A 14,404-nucleotide genomic window follows, 5' to 3' on the forward strand; every position below is an offset into this window, starting at 1 on the left:
CGTGGAGGGCGTTCCATGCGAACGTCCATCTGCGTCGGAGTTTTCACAGGAGTAATTATTTCCTTTCGCTGATTAGATTCAATGTTTGTGTCGATGATTCTTTCTATCATAGTGGCAAGGCTTGGTGCAAGCGTAGAAATCAGGTGCTCCATGTTAACTATGGATGACGGAGGGGCAGCAGCTGCTGCAGCATACGTCGTTGTTGGTCGAGGAGTTCTACTACTAACGATTTTCCTTGCTTCAGGATAGCTTCTTTTCTGCAGCGTCTTGACTTCCTGAATTCCCGCCTTCAATTTATATACAGAGCCGTTTCTTGAACGACTATTATGATGTCCTTTGCAGTTAATGCAAACAGGAGGATCTCTACACGGATCGCCTTCATGAGTTTTAACTCCGCAAACACAGATTTCTTGTCTTTCATATCTGACTGCAGTGTGTCCGTAACGTTGACATTTGAAACATCACATAGGCTGCGGGATAAATGCACGGACATCCATACGATAAATTCCAGCTCGTAGTCTTTCAGGTAAATTAGGTCGATTGAAGGTAACACATGTGACACTGAAGGAAGAACTTCACCATTTCTCCTCATGGTTAACCTGCGGCAATGAATCACTCCTTGAGTCGACATTTCTTCTACTATTTCTTCTTCCGTGCAATTAATAAGGTCACGGCAAACAACGACTCCTTTCGATGAGATAACTGTACTGTGTGGTTGAACAGATACAGTGAACTCACCAATCTTCTTTATAGCTTGAACCTTTAAGCTTTGATTATCATTTACAGTTTCGACGTACAAAACGTTAAAAGTCTTGTAAATCTCCTTAACAGGACCACCAACACAGTTTGTAATTTCCCGGGCAATCAAGATTGGACTGACTTTCTGGAAGTTTCCATTCTCTATTGTTATCATTAGATGTCTAGGTTTGGGTGCATTGCGACTGAACAGAACTTTACGTAAATCTTTTCTAATTCTGTCAGTGTCATTCTTAATCCTTTCAGATTCCTTGCTGCATTTTCTTTTTGCTTCTGGTGAATCGAAGTTGCTAAACGAGGGTGTTTACGTGCACCCAGTGCCACGTTTGTTTGTTCAAGGTGTTTGATTACAGTTGATCCCTTCTGTAGCAAGGCTAGCCACCGGGTACACCTCCATTCCAGGGCTACTAACCTTGGAGGTCTGATCCAGTACTCCGGTGGAACCGGCATATGTCCTGGCAGAGAGCAGATGCGCAATCTCTGCACTGACTCCAGGCTCCAACTCACCAAAGCTTTCAGAACTCCCATTCACCAACATACATGGACACCTTCACTACATGTTTGCCATTGCAGGAGGCATGTGGTGGACTTTCAGGGGGCAGGGGTAAGGGTCTCTGTTACACCTGCAATAACATCGACCCCGGCCGCCACATCGCCAGCTCTAAGTCTGATGTAAGTCAATTTCCAAATCATTTAATTGTGCATGATCTGCAGGTGGCCAAAAACCCAATTCATCTTAGTGACCTGAAGGTGAAAGACAGGTCAAGCAAAAGAACGCATTCCGAGGAAAACACTCGGTGTCCCATTAGCCAGCTATATGAAATGTACGTATGTGCAGCTGTTGCCAGCCTGGACATGGAACGTAGATGTTGTGTTCTGGACGTGGGGATTATCTACCTCAGGGCATTATTATTATTATTTATTTATTTAAAAAAATTTTTTTTTTTGCGGTTTTTAGAGGCATCGACTACTTTGGTCATTAGCCCCGTCCCACTTCAAAAAAAAGAAAAAAAAAGGTTCATAATTTCACATTTGATAACTTTAGAACCCAAAAAAGTTTACCGCCTAGGCTTTCCTTTCGGCCATCCTTTTTTGCACCGTCTTCCTACTCTGCGAACGGCCTCAACTTCCGATGACAGTGTGTCTGAGGCCTCGGACATGGCATCCTCTTCTCTTTCTGATGCCAATGACGTTCGACGGCTTATATCAGATGATGAAAGCTTCGTGGGTGTGGTAAGCATCGTTGCAATTGAATCTAAACTAGCAAGCGACGCACTTTCAGCGGCTGATGAGCTGGATTCGATCTCTAATGAAGTACTAGGTCCAGCTGAAATAGATGCTCTCGCTGAAGCTGTTCTTTGAGCTTTTGGAGGCTCCATTGTTCCAGTTTGTATATCGTCTGTGTCTGGTGCTTTTTCAATAATAACTTGCACCTCCATCAGACTTTTCCTGTACTTTCGAGATAATTTCTTTAGTCTTATTACTAGACGACGGAGTAATCTTTTTCTTTTTTCAAGACTTTTATTTATTACATCAGTTGGTGGCGTTACAATCGCAGGTTTTACTAGTTTTTTAGGCTGCGCTGGTAGGTCTCTTGTGTCAACGGCGTCAGTCCGGGTATGAGCCTTCTCATGTTTAGTTAGTTCTATGCGATGAGTCGACTCAATCTTTGAATCAATGATTCTTTCAATCATTGTCGCAAGACTTGGCGCCATCGTGTTAAGCAACTGCTCCACGTTAATTTTAGATGTGGAAGGGGCAGCCGCTGCTTCTGCATAAGAAGTCGATAGTCGAGGTGTACGCTGATTAACAATTTTCTTCGCTTCAGAGTAACTGACCTTTTGAAGCGTTTTAACTTCCTGAATGGCCGTTTCTAATTTATATATAGGGCAGTTCCTTGAACGACAGTTGCGGTGCCCTTTACAGTTAACGCAGATTGGAGGGTCTTTACATGGGTCACCCTCATGTGTTTTCACTCCACATATACGTATTTCCTGCGCTTCACATCTAGCTGCCGTGTGTCCGAATCGTTGACACTTAAAGCATCTCATCGTCTGCGGAATGAATGCCCGTACATCAAGCTGATGGATGCCAGCTCGTACCTTTTCAGGAAGGTTCGGCCTATTAAATGTAAAAACATGCGAGGCCGAAGGAAGAACTTCACCATTTCTTCGCATGGTTAGTCTGCGAGACTGAGTCACTCTCTGACTCGACATCTCTTGTACAATTTCTTCTTCTGTACAATTTAGAAGATCGCGACAAACAACAACTCCTCTGGATGAGTTAAGTGTGCTATGCGGTTGGACAGAAACCGCAAATTCACCGATCTTCTTCAACACCTGGACTTTCTGGCTTTGAATGTCGTTGATAGTTTCGACGTTCAATCCATTAAAAGTCTTTCGGATTTCTTTAACAGGACCACCAGCACAATTAGCAATCTCTCTAGCGATTAAGAATGGACTAACTTTTTGGAAGTTTCCATTCTCCTTTGTAATAATTAAAAATCTTGGCTTAGGTACGTTATAGCCAAATAAACTTTTCTTTAAGTCTTTACTGATTCTATCAGCATCTTTCTTTATCTTATCAGACTCCTTACTTTTTTCCTCTTCGCTTGTGGCGAATCGGAGGTTTCTAAACGAGGGTGTTTACGTGCACCCTCTGCCACGTTTGTTTGTTCAAGTATGTTCATTGTGTTCATCCCTTCTCTAGTAAGGCTAGCCGCCGGGGTACACCCCCACTCCAGGGCTACTAACCTTCGAGGTCCGATCCGGTAACCCGGTGAAACCGGCATATGTCATGGCAGAGAGCGGATGCACAATCTCTGCACTGACTCCAGGCTCCTACTCACCGAAGCTTTCTGAGGTCCTCATATATGGTACACTCTTCTATTAGTTGCTTAATTGTGTTTTATTACAAACCCCACACATTGGTCTCTCTTCGCCGGTTAACAAATATGAATTTGTTAATCGCGTGTGACCGATTCTAAGTCTGGTCACAGCTACTTGTTCTCGGCGAGTCAACTTCACGTCGCTTTTCCATTTATATGGAGAAGTTTTTACTGAGTTTAATTTTGTATTTAAACTCCTCCAATCAGTATTCCACTTGTTTTTTACGACGTTAGTTAGACAGTTTTTAACATCTGCCACTCTTACAGGAAATGCATCCAAATCATCGCAGACTGTTGCCTTCCTGCCAGGTTCGTCTGCGCTTTCATTACCTGTAATACCAGCATGCCTGGAGTCCATACAAATACGCATCGCTGTCCACGTTGATTTAAAACGTATAAAATGGACAGGATGTTGAAAATTAGGACATCCTTAATGTTCTTGTTCCGAATTACAACGAGTGCACTTAAAGAATCGGAACATATTAGCCCTCTCTCTTCGCAATAGTGTTCTGTGAAGCGAAGAGCTTGCTGAATGGCAGTAAGTTCTGCCGTATAAACACTGGCCATAACTGGCAGTTTCCAAGAATGGGCTTCTCCATTTACATATATGGAGCATCCAACACCATGTTCGGTTTTAGAACCGTCAGTATAAATTCTAATATGTTCTTCGTAACTACTGACGGTTGCCAAAAATTCCTGATGGATGATAACTGCTGGCTTCTTTTTTATTTTTCCCTGAGAGAGATCCAACCTTGTATTTACCACCGGCAAGAGCCATGGCAGTATTTCTCTTGTGGAAATTGCTAGTGTCTCTGGAACAGCAATTTCGTATTTTCTTCTTGATTCGTGGTACCTAATTCCGGCTGGTCTGGAATAGGTAGCACGATGTTCGTATAATGCAGCCATAGGATGCTTTTAAAAAGTTTGTTATTTATATGAGCAGGAAATGCCCATACGTTTGCTGCATATTTTAACAAAAGGATCTCTCTTCTATAATGTAGTGGCATTATTCCGGCTTCGGACATTAGACTAGTCACCGGACTTTTGCGGAAAGCGCCTGTCGCGTTCCGGACATTGTATTGTCGCATTCCGCTATTATGTATTACGTCTAACTTTCTTAAATGCGACTTCCTTGCGGATGAATATACAATACATCCGTAGTCTAGTTTTGATTGAACCAATGCCTTATACAATCTCAATAATATTTCCTTATCTGAGCCCCAATTAATATTCGATAAACATTTTATAATGTTTAGGGCTTTTTTGTATCTAACACTCAAGTCCTGTATGTGTAATCCCCATGTAAGGGATTTATCCCATACTAGTCCTAAAAATCTCACGTTGTCTTTATATTGTATTGGATCATTGCCAATTCTCAATGTAGGACTTTGGTGAGGAATTCTCTTCCTACAGAAGTGTACACAGCACGTTTTTCTGGTGAAAATTGGAATCCATTATTCCTTGCAACTTAATTTAGGGCTTTAAACGCCCGTTGCAATTTGTATTTCACCATAGCAGTCTTGTTGCTGCCATACACAATTGCCAAATCATCAACATAGACGCTTTTGCTGATTTCTACTGGAATGGCTAATATCAATTTATTAATGGCGATCATAAACAAGGTACCGCTCAACGGCGATCCTTGTGGTATGCCATTTTCCAAAATTCTTACGGATGAATATTCATTGTTAACGCGTACTTGGAAAGTACGGTCATTCATATAGTTGCTGAGTAAAACTGGCAGATTGCCACGAATGCCCCATTCATGTATCTGGAGCATTATACCATGTCGCCAGGTTATATCAAAAGCCTTCTGCAGATCGAAGAAGACTCCGACACAATGCTTCCTTGTGATAAAGCTGTTGTATATGATATTCTCTAAGTTGATCATTTGATCTGTGGTAGAATGGTATTGCCGAAAACCTGCTTGATATGGTGATATCAAGTTTTCTTTTTCTAAAACCCAAACGAGTCGATTATTAATCATTTTTTAGAGTATTTTCCCATAGTGAACGTCAAAGAAATAGGACGATAGCTATTGGGATTTGTTAAATTTTTATTTTTATTCGGTGCTGGAACAACATGTGCTTTTTTCCACTGCTGCGGGTGTATTCCAATCCGCCATATTTGATTATACAATTCTAATAATCTGCGTTTAGCAGTGGTATTCAGCTGTCTGATCATATTATAATGGATTTCATCCGGACCAGCAGTTGTATTGCCTGCTTTTTCCAACGCTTTCACGAATTCTTCCATTTTAAATGGTACATTATATGAGTAATTATACTCAGTTCTAAAATATAGTAGACCTTCGAGTTCTTCTTTTTTGGTCCGAAAAACTTCTTCGTAGTTGGCCGTTTTGCTGACCTTCTCGAAGTGATTGGACAATAGCTCTGCGATTTCCTTTGGAGTGTCTTTAATTTCATCTTCATCTTGAAAAATTTTTACGCCCACAATTCGCCTTCACTTTCCTCCAAACGTCTGATGCAGTAGTACTTCTGTCAATGGATGACACATATTGCTGCCATGATCGTTTCTTCGAATCCATCATGAGACGTTTTGCAAACGCGCTGTATTTTTTAAAGGCAATAAGATTCTCTGTGTTGGACGTTTCTTAAAGGCGTTATACGCCCTTTTCTTTCTTTTTATAGTTTCACTTATTTCATCGTTCCACCATGGAACGGGTTTCTTCGTAAGTTTCCCAGATGTTTTGAGAATGAATCTCGATGCCGACTCAAGTATCGCATTTGTTATAGCGTCGACATCGTCTCCGATAACTCCAGTTGTTTCAGGGAGTATCGTTCTAGCTGTGAAGCTCGTCCAATCTGCCTTATCAAACAACCATCTTTTAGAGATGGGATATGTTTTCCTTGTAATATCAGTTACAATTTGCACCGGGAAATGATCGCTTCCATGCAAATTGTCTAAAACATGGAAGGTGTACCTCGGTCCTATCGATCCGCTTATAAGTGCAAGATCTATACAGGACGTCGATCCATCTCTGGCATTGAAAAAGGTTCCTGACCCATCATTTAAGAGAATAAGTTCAGAATTCATCAGGTACCTTTCCAATTCTCTTCCACGGGAATCTACTCGATCCGATCCCCAAAGAGAATTATGAGTATTAAAGTCACCCACCAGTAAAACAAGTGGGGGAAGCTCAGAAATTAATCTTACCTTGTCATCCTTATTCCAATCAAAATTCGGCAAGTATATGTGCTGCAGACAGTGACCTGAAGTGGATGCTTCATTCTAATGGCGAGCGCTTGCAAGTTTGTATTTAGATCAACAGCTTCGGCGGTAGCTCTGGTGGATATTAATATGGCTACTCCACCTCTAACTCTTACATTTGGCGGTTGATCTCGCCGAAATATATCGTATCCTTTTAATTTAAAATTTTCATTTCGGCTGAAATGTGTTTCTTGCAGACATATACAAATCGGGTCTCCATCATGTACCAAGCGGTGGAGCTCATGGATGTTTGAAAAACATCCATTGATGTTCCATTGTACTATCGACTCGCTGATTTTAAATTAAATTATAGCCTAGGTTTTCCTTTCGGCCAACCTTTTTTTCTCTTTTTTCCATACTCCGAACAGCTTCGTGTCGCAGACAACGTCGTCGCCCGCATAGCTTCCGGTCTTCGAGTCGGAGACAACCGAAGCCGCTGACGACGACGGACATGGGTCGGCGCCGGTTTCAGGCGCCGAATGAGAGGCGGCAACCTGGCCGACCCCCGACACCGGGAAAGCACCAGTCACCGCCTGTGGAAGTTGGGACACTCGCCCCCCTGTGTGATTTTTTTGGCCTCTGTGGTTTAGAGGCCACCTCAGTTGCAGGAGGTTTGGGAGCCTCCATAACAGAATCTGTAGCTGTTACTTTCTTCTTATCGTCAATAAGTATCTCACTCAGACGGACTTGGCATTCCGGTTTGGCGTCCGTTTTCTTCTCTACAGGAGTAACTTTCATTTTAACAGATTTATCTTCGAGTGGCTGTACTACTATCTTTGGCTTGGCAGCTTCTTTACTGCTGAAAGGCTTCATCTTGTTTTCAGTGAGCCTTTCAATTATGTTAGCCAAATTAGGCGCAAGTTTGCTGATGAACTGACTTTCATCAACAGCAACCGGAGCAGGAGCAGGAACCGCAGCCGCAGCCTGAGCATAAGTTGTTGTTGCTCGAGGCCTGCGGGCGTTAACAATCTTCTTTGCTTCGAAGTAGTTGACCTTTTGCAGGGTTTTTACTTCCTGCACAGCTACCTCGTCTTTGTGGATAGGACAGTAGCTGGATCTACAAGAATGTGTTCCCTTACAATTGATGCATGTAGGAGGCTCTTTACATGGCTCTCCTTCATGGAACTCATCGCCGCACATACATATTTGTGGTCGACACTCTATTACTTCTTGTGCTGCTAGTTCTTCAACAATTTCTTGCTCCGAACAGTTTAAAAGATCCTGACAGACCACAAGATCCCTTGAAGTGTTGAGTGTGCCATGGGGATCAACGCGTACAGCCAATTCTACTATTTTTTTTAGCCCTAGGATCTTCTGAGAGTGTGTATCATTTACAGTCTCTACATGAAGTCCCGTGAAAGTTTTTCTAATTTCCTTAACAGGGCCTCCAGCACATTTATTTATTTCTCGAGCAATGAGGAAGGGACTCACCTTCGAGAAATTACCGTCTTCCTTCGTGATTATTAAATATTTCGGCTTCGGAATGTTGCTCTTGAAAAAAGCAAGCTTTTTCTATCCTCAACTTCTATTCTTCGTGATTCTGCACTCTTTCGACGTTTCGCCTCGGGCGAAACGGCCGGTTCTAAACGAGGGTGTTTTCGTGAACCCTCTGCCACGTTTGGTTGTTGTTCAAGATTATTCATTTTGTTTATCCCTTCTGTAGCAAGGCTAGCCGCCGGGGTACACCCCCCATCCAAAGCTACCAACCTTGGAGGTCCGATCCGGTACTCCGGTGGAACCGGCATATGTCCGAGCAGAGAGCGGATGCGCAGTCTCTGCACTGACTCCAGGCTCCTACTCACTGAAGCTTTCAGAGCTCCCATGCACCGACATACATGGGCACGATTGCTACATGCTTGCCATCGCAGGGGGTATGTGGACAATGGAAGGGTCTCCGTTACACCTGCAATAACATTGATCCTGGTCGCCACATCATCAGCTCTAAATATGGTGTGAGTCCATTTCCAAATCATTAGTAGTTCATATCCTGCAGGTGGCCGAAAAATCCAATCCATGAGGACCTGAAGGTGGAAAAGGTCAAAAGAAAAGCATATCCGAGGAATTTACTCGGAGCCCCGTTAGTCAGCTATATGTATTGTACAGAAGTACAGCTGTTGCCGCCCTGGACGTGGAACATAGATGTTGTGTTCCGGACATGGGGATTACCTACCTCAGGGCATTATTATTATTATTATTATTTATTATTATTATTATCAGTGGCTCAGTATACATTTACTATATATTGGAAGCATGTAATCTAGACTGATTTGTTAAAAACTTATGAATGCTAATTTATACTTAATTTTTTTTATCTGAATATTCATAATCTTTTTTTTTTTCATTTAATGAATTTATGGTGAATCGCTTATGTAAATTAGCATTATTGTATTGCATTTTTAATCTATTTATGCATGTCATACTAGATAGCAGAATTAAGAGTATTATCAATTAAGCTTTCTTTTTAAATTCCTTTTACTATCCCTTCATAGTTAAAAATTAGAATCAAGTCAATGTAAAAAACAATCAGAACTGTTAGAAAAAGTGAGGTTGTTTATTTTAAAAACCAAGGATAACTCAATTATCTTTTTATATTTAAATCTGCAAAATCAGGTTTTAAAAAAATACAAATTACAGTGGAATATGTCTTAATTTTCTTTAATCTATGTTTAGCTCCTTTAAATCTTGCAAGTTAAATCCCATATATGACTCAGAATAGTACAAGTGATATGATTATTCAGTTCTCTTCAGTAATGTTAGTAGAGGATTTTCAGTAAAGATTTAAAGCATAAATATTGTCAAAATAGTACAACAAACAGTGTAGAAAAATACAGTTTGCTCTGTATTTCCGTAAAATAGTATATACATACTTATTGAATTGTTGGACAACTAGTTTGCAACCAGATGCAGGAGTTCTGGTTAAGTTATCAGTCTGATGGCTCTTCCAGGAATTTCAAAGTTTATAGAATATTCCCATAACATTTTATAGTTTTATTTCTTTATTCTTCAGATATGATTAAATTATTATTTTGTATGTCCTGTAATTTTTATTTTGCATACTTTAGATTTACTTTAAGAATATAGTTATAACACTGATAACTGTTATTTTCCCATTGCTACAATATAAACTACACTGATAAACTAATCAAAAGCCCTTTTCATGAAGAAACAATCAATAAAATTCAAATAAAAACTGTAAAACAGAGTAATTTTAAACTTCACTCGGATGTCTTCAGAAATGATAATTAAAATTATTTTTACTCAGCATTCTGAATGAAATTGTGTAAATGTGGCTAAGAAGATGTCACAGAAGATGCATATTTTTCTTCTATTCATTTTGTTCACTGAAAAGCTCTCATGAGATAAAAATACTATTAACCCTTCTTAAACCTATTTTACATGGATGTGCTTCCTCCCAACTCTAATTTTACTGAAATATGTACAATATGCATAGTATTTAACCCAATTTTTATTATTATTATTTTTTTTCATTTGTGTGTAATATTTTTTAACAATTTACCTACTTGAATACCTGATTTTTTGTCAGGATCTAGGTAGTAATTATCACTACTATCATCTCTGGTTACTTTAAAATAGCAATAATGCTGATAGCGTAGTAATGGTTACTAAGTTTGGCATATAAAAATATATTATTTGCCTTACATCTGTCAAAATATATTCTGTAAATCAAAGAGTACAGAGAAATCTAGTATTAGAATATGGAACTGCTTCAAACTGGTCAATAAAGTAGGTTGAAACCAGTCTAAAATGAAATGAAATTGATGTCAGAAGACATTTAGCTTGTACGGGAAATTCACTAAGAAGACATCCAACGCTGACCAGACTGGGCTAAATTCCTATAAATACATCAGTATACTTTTGTAAATAAAGCTTTGATCTTTAATTGATCTATCCTATCTGATATTAAGAAACAGGATCGGTAAATGTAATTTGGTTACGCAGATTTTACAGATGACATGAAAAAACCTCAACAGTCAAAATATTTTTCCACATGATCAGCAGTCAAAAATAATTGGTTATATGACTTCAAAAGTCATGATAAACACAAGATTGTGACTAATCCTAGATTCATTTTTTGTGACAGATTGCTTTGATTAATTCTGATTCCATAAGATCATATCATTATAATCCCTGAATTCAAGTTAAAACCCAATAGATAACAAACTGCGTAGTTCAATTATTCATATATGTCTGTCCACAAACATCATATTTATAAGCATATGTTAAAATCCCAAATCTGAATAATGCATAGAACTAAACTTAGCTTGGGTTAACTTGTCATCTCATGTTACCAGTATAGACAGATAAGCTTAGATAAAATAGTGATAAATCATTTTTACTTTTAAAACAACTTAAATTACTTTTACATCTGAAAATTAATGTTGACTTTGATCACTTACATTTTTACTGTTACATTTGCTGTTGGGGTGTACATAATTTACACGCCTATTATGCTGTAAACAAATAGTTGTAACATATTTTTAAATTATGTTTGGCCATTTTTTTTTCTGTCTAAAAAAAGTTAAAAAGCTTCTTAAGTACAGAATGCTAGTTAAATTTTACATTATTATGTTTGTCTTCCTGTACACATACAAAATGCATGCTTGTTTAGAAGGTGACTTTATATAGTTTCAGGTTTCTATTATTCTATAAGTTGTAACATTTATAGAGTATAATGTTGAATGTATCACTTTGTAAATTTGGCATGTACATTAAATTTAATTTTGTATATAAGTAATATTAATTTTATACACTGTTTCAAAGAAAGTAGATGGCATTTTTAGTGTTACAAGATCGTTTTTATAATTTTTTTCTTAATTTTTAGTAAATTGCATTGGAATTTTTTCATCTGATATGTCATTCTTTCACTGCTAAATTCAGTTTGTTTTTAATTTATTTTAACCAAGAAATTTTCTTTGTTATTAAATATTTAATTTTATTATTATGGTGTTTTTTCTCTTGCTACTTGTTTATTTATTATAAAATTTATATGAAATTAATTTTTTCTTTCATTGTTCAATTCATATCAGCATTTTTCCAACATAACAAAATACATTTCTTTATTATTTTTAAATACTTTTAAAAACATGACATATACATTCATATAAAATAGACGGATTTATTCTTTATTATTTAGTTTCATTATCTCTTTTTTTCTAAATACGATCATAATATAATTAATTGTTGTAAGAGATTACAAGGTTGGTGTTTCTTTATTTTTTTTTCTAAGATGGTTTTGTTAAAAAATTTCTTGTTTTCTTTCTGCTTCTTTTATTTTATTTTTCTTTCATTTTCTTCTGTCTTTTCTCCGCTCAGGTAATTGAATGCTACCAGGTTGGTGCTGTAAATACAAGTCAGTCCCCTGTATCTACTGTAATCATTCCACCGTTAGAAACTGAGGAAGACACCAGGTAAAAAAATTTGATGCGAACATAATAACATTGATCTCATTAATAATTCTGAATAATAATGAAAACAAGAGATAACATATATATACAAAATAGGTTTGAATGTTTTCTGACATCAAAAAATATCTGATACATTTTAAATAAATAATTTTCCCTTATAAATATGTTAAGAATATCAGTTAATTTTTAATGTAAATTTTCACTACATATTGCCTACAGACACTAAATATTGCAGACAATTTTAAAATAGATTTATGGCACTGGAAGAAACACTTAGATATTATTTCTTATATTGAGTGCGATGTTACCATAAGTTATCATAGCTTTCTCCTCTAGTAAAATTTAATTTATAGAATTATAAATTGTGGTGTGATTCAGTATCAATCTGGAATTTTGTTAATGCTAAGATAACATCATATAACTTAATCTCCATCTTAGTAAATAATAGAGTTTAATGCTAGTTTTTATATAAATAACTAATTCTTCAGCTGCTTGAGCACAAGTAAAAGTGACTGTCAAGGATGAGATTACAAAATCCATTTTACATGCAGTTATATTGTACATACTTTTCTTAATTCGTAATTTATACTTTTCAAAATTCGTAAATTTTATATTATGTAAGTTTCACAACCACACCTACATGATCTGACTATTTTTTATACAACAATTTATTTCTTATGTAAAGATGTAAATGTATGACACATCAGCTAACAGAATATATAATGATAATCAACTGTCACATTAGAATTTTTTTTGTAATAAAATTTATTTCAATTTTGACTGAATAACATCTCTTAATTTAGATCTTCCAGAAGTTGCTGTTCTTCCCTATCATTACCGCTGCTGTAAATTAATGAAATGTAGATTTTAAATTACATTTATGTATATTTTGAGAAAGAAGAAATCAAATAGATTAGGATTTGATAATTAGGAGACGTAATGAATGAATAATCAGACATTGTTTGTTATTATCAGCCATCTAGTAGATGGCTTGATCCTGGATAAGATATTAAACTATCCCTATCAGGGACAGTCTCTCTATGACTTGAACATCCCTTTTCTATATAATTTTCTTTCATTATCCTTCATCTCATCTTCCTAGGATTGGTACCACAGAAATTAGGTCAATTACTTTCCTGGCTCCATCTATAAATAGCAGCTGATGCTTTAGAAGTCTCAGTAGGATGGTGGCTTTGGTTGCTGGACTGTTTCTTGTATTGAGGGTTGCAAAAAAAAGCAAATTAATGACTAAGGAAACTATCGGGTAAAGCCAGGTATCCTACCATGACCTCCTAAAATCCTAAAATCTAATATCTAACAAAATTTGCAGTCCCTGCCAACAGATAAATTTAGATGTTTTCTAGGTATTAGGTGAAGAAGTCAATGTAAGCAGAGATCAGATATTGTGGCAGTTAACAATGCACATTTTAATTCCTGCAGCTCCGATTGCTGTAAGACATGTTAAGGATCCTGTTATCGAATCACAACCGCAGTCTCCTCGCCAATTATCTGGTGGAGGAGATTGCCAACCGTGGTTGTTTTGATTTTATTGTGGCTACCGAGCCAAATGTCCTCGCGGCCGCTCACTCGCAGTGGGTGTCTGATATGGCGGGGGACGTCACGATGAAGCGAGCAACAGGCATTAGGGACTTTAGTCTGTATCACAGAGCGCAGGGTGTGGTAGCCGTGGAACTGGAAGAGCATATTATGTACGGTGTCTACATTAGCCCTAATGTGTCCGTTGAAGAGTACCAACACCGGTTGACACAGTTGCAACGCTTGGTTATTCAGTCCCCCAAGAGAGCTATTATTTTGGGGGACTTCAACTGTAGGACAGTGGCGGCGGGCGCTGGGACCACGAATAACAGAGGAAGTGACCTGGAGGACTTCCTTGCAGCTACCGGTACCACATGCCTGAACGACGGAACTCCGACTTATCGAGCGAGGGGCCATGAATCCATCCTCGATCTGGTGATCGTGGATGGGAGAATGGTCACTGATAGAACCGAATTCCGAGTTTTGGAACAGGAGACCGGGAGTGATCACCTTGCGGTCTCCTTGATAATACACGTCTGTTCGGCGACCCCTGCTGTACGGAACCTGG

At 38.1% G+C, this 14,404-nt stretch overlaps 1 protein-coding gene across 1 annotated transcript in view; it reads left to right on the plus strand.

The window, feature by feature from the left end:
• inaE (inactivation no afterpotential E) overlaps positions 1–14,404 on the plus strand; it is a 148,814-nt gene that overhangs the window by 113,580 nt on the left and 20,830 nt on the right. Inside the window, exon 14 of the mRNA XM_075361887.1 lies at positions 12,209–12,303. Within this exon, the coding sequence (XP_075218002.1) occupies positions 12,209–12,303 (95 nt within the window). The remainder of the gene's footprint in view (positions 1–12,208; positions 12,304–14,404) is intronic.

Source organism: Lycorma delicatula, chromosome 4 (assembly GCF_047948215.1).
Source record: "Lycorma delicatula isolate Av1 chromosome 4, ASM4794821v1, whole genome shotgun sequence".
NCBI classification, from domain to species: Eukaryota; Metazoa; Arthropoda; class Insecta; order Hemiptera; family Fulgoridae; genus Lycorma; species Lycorma delicatula.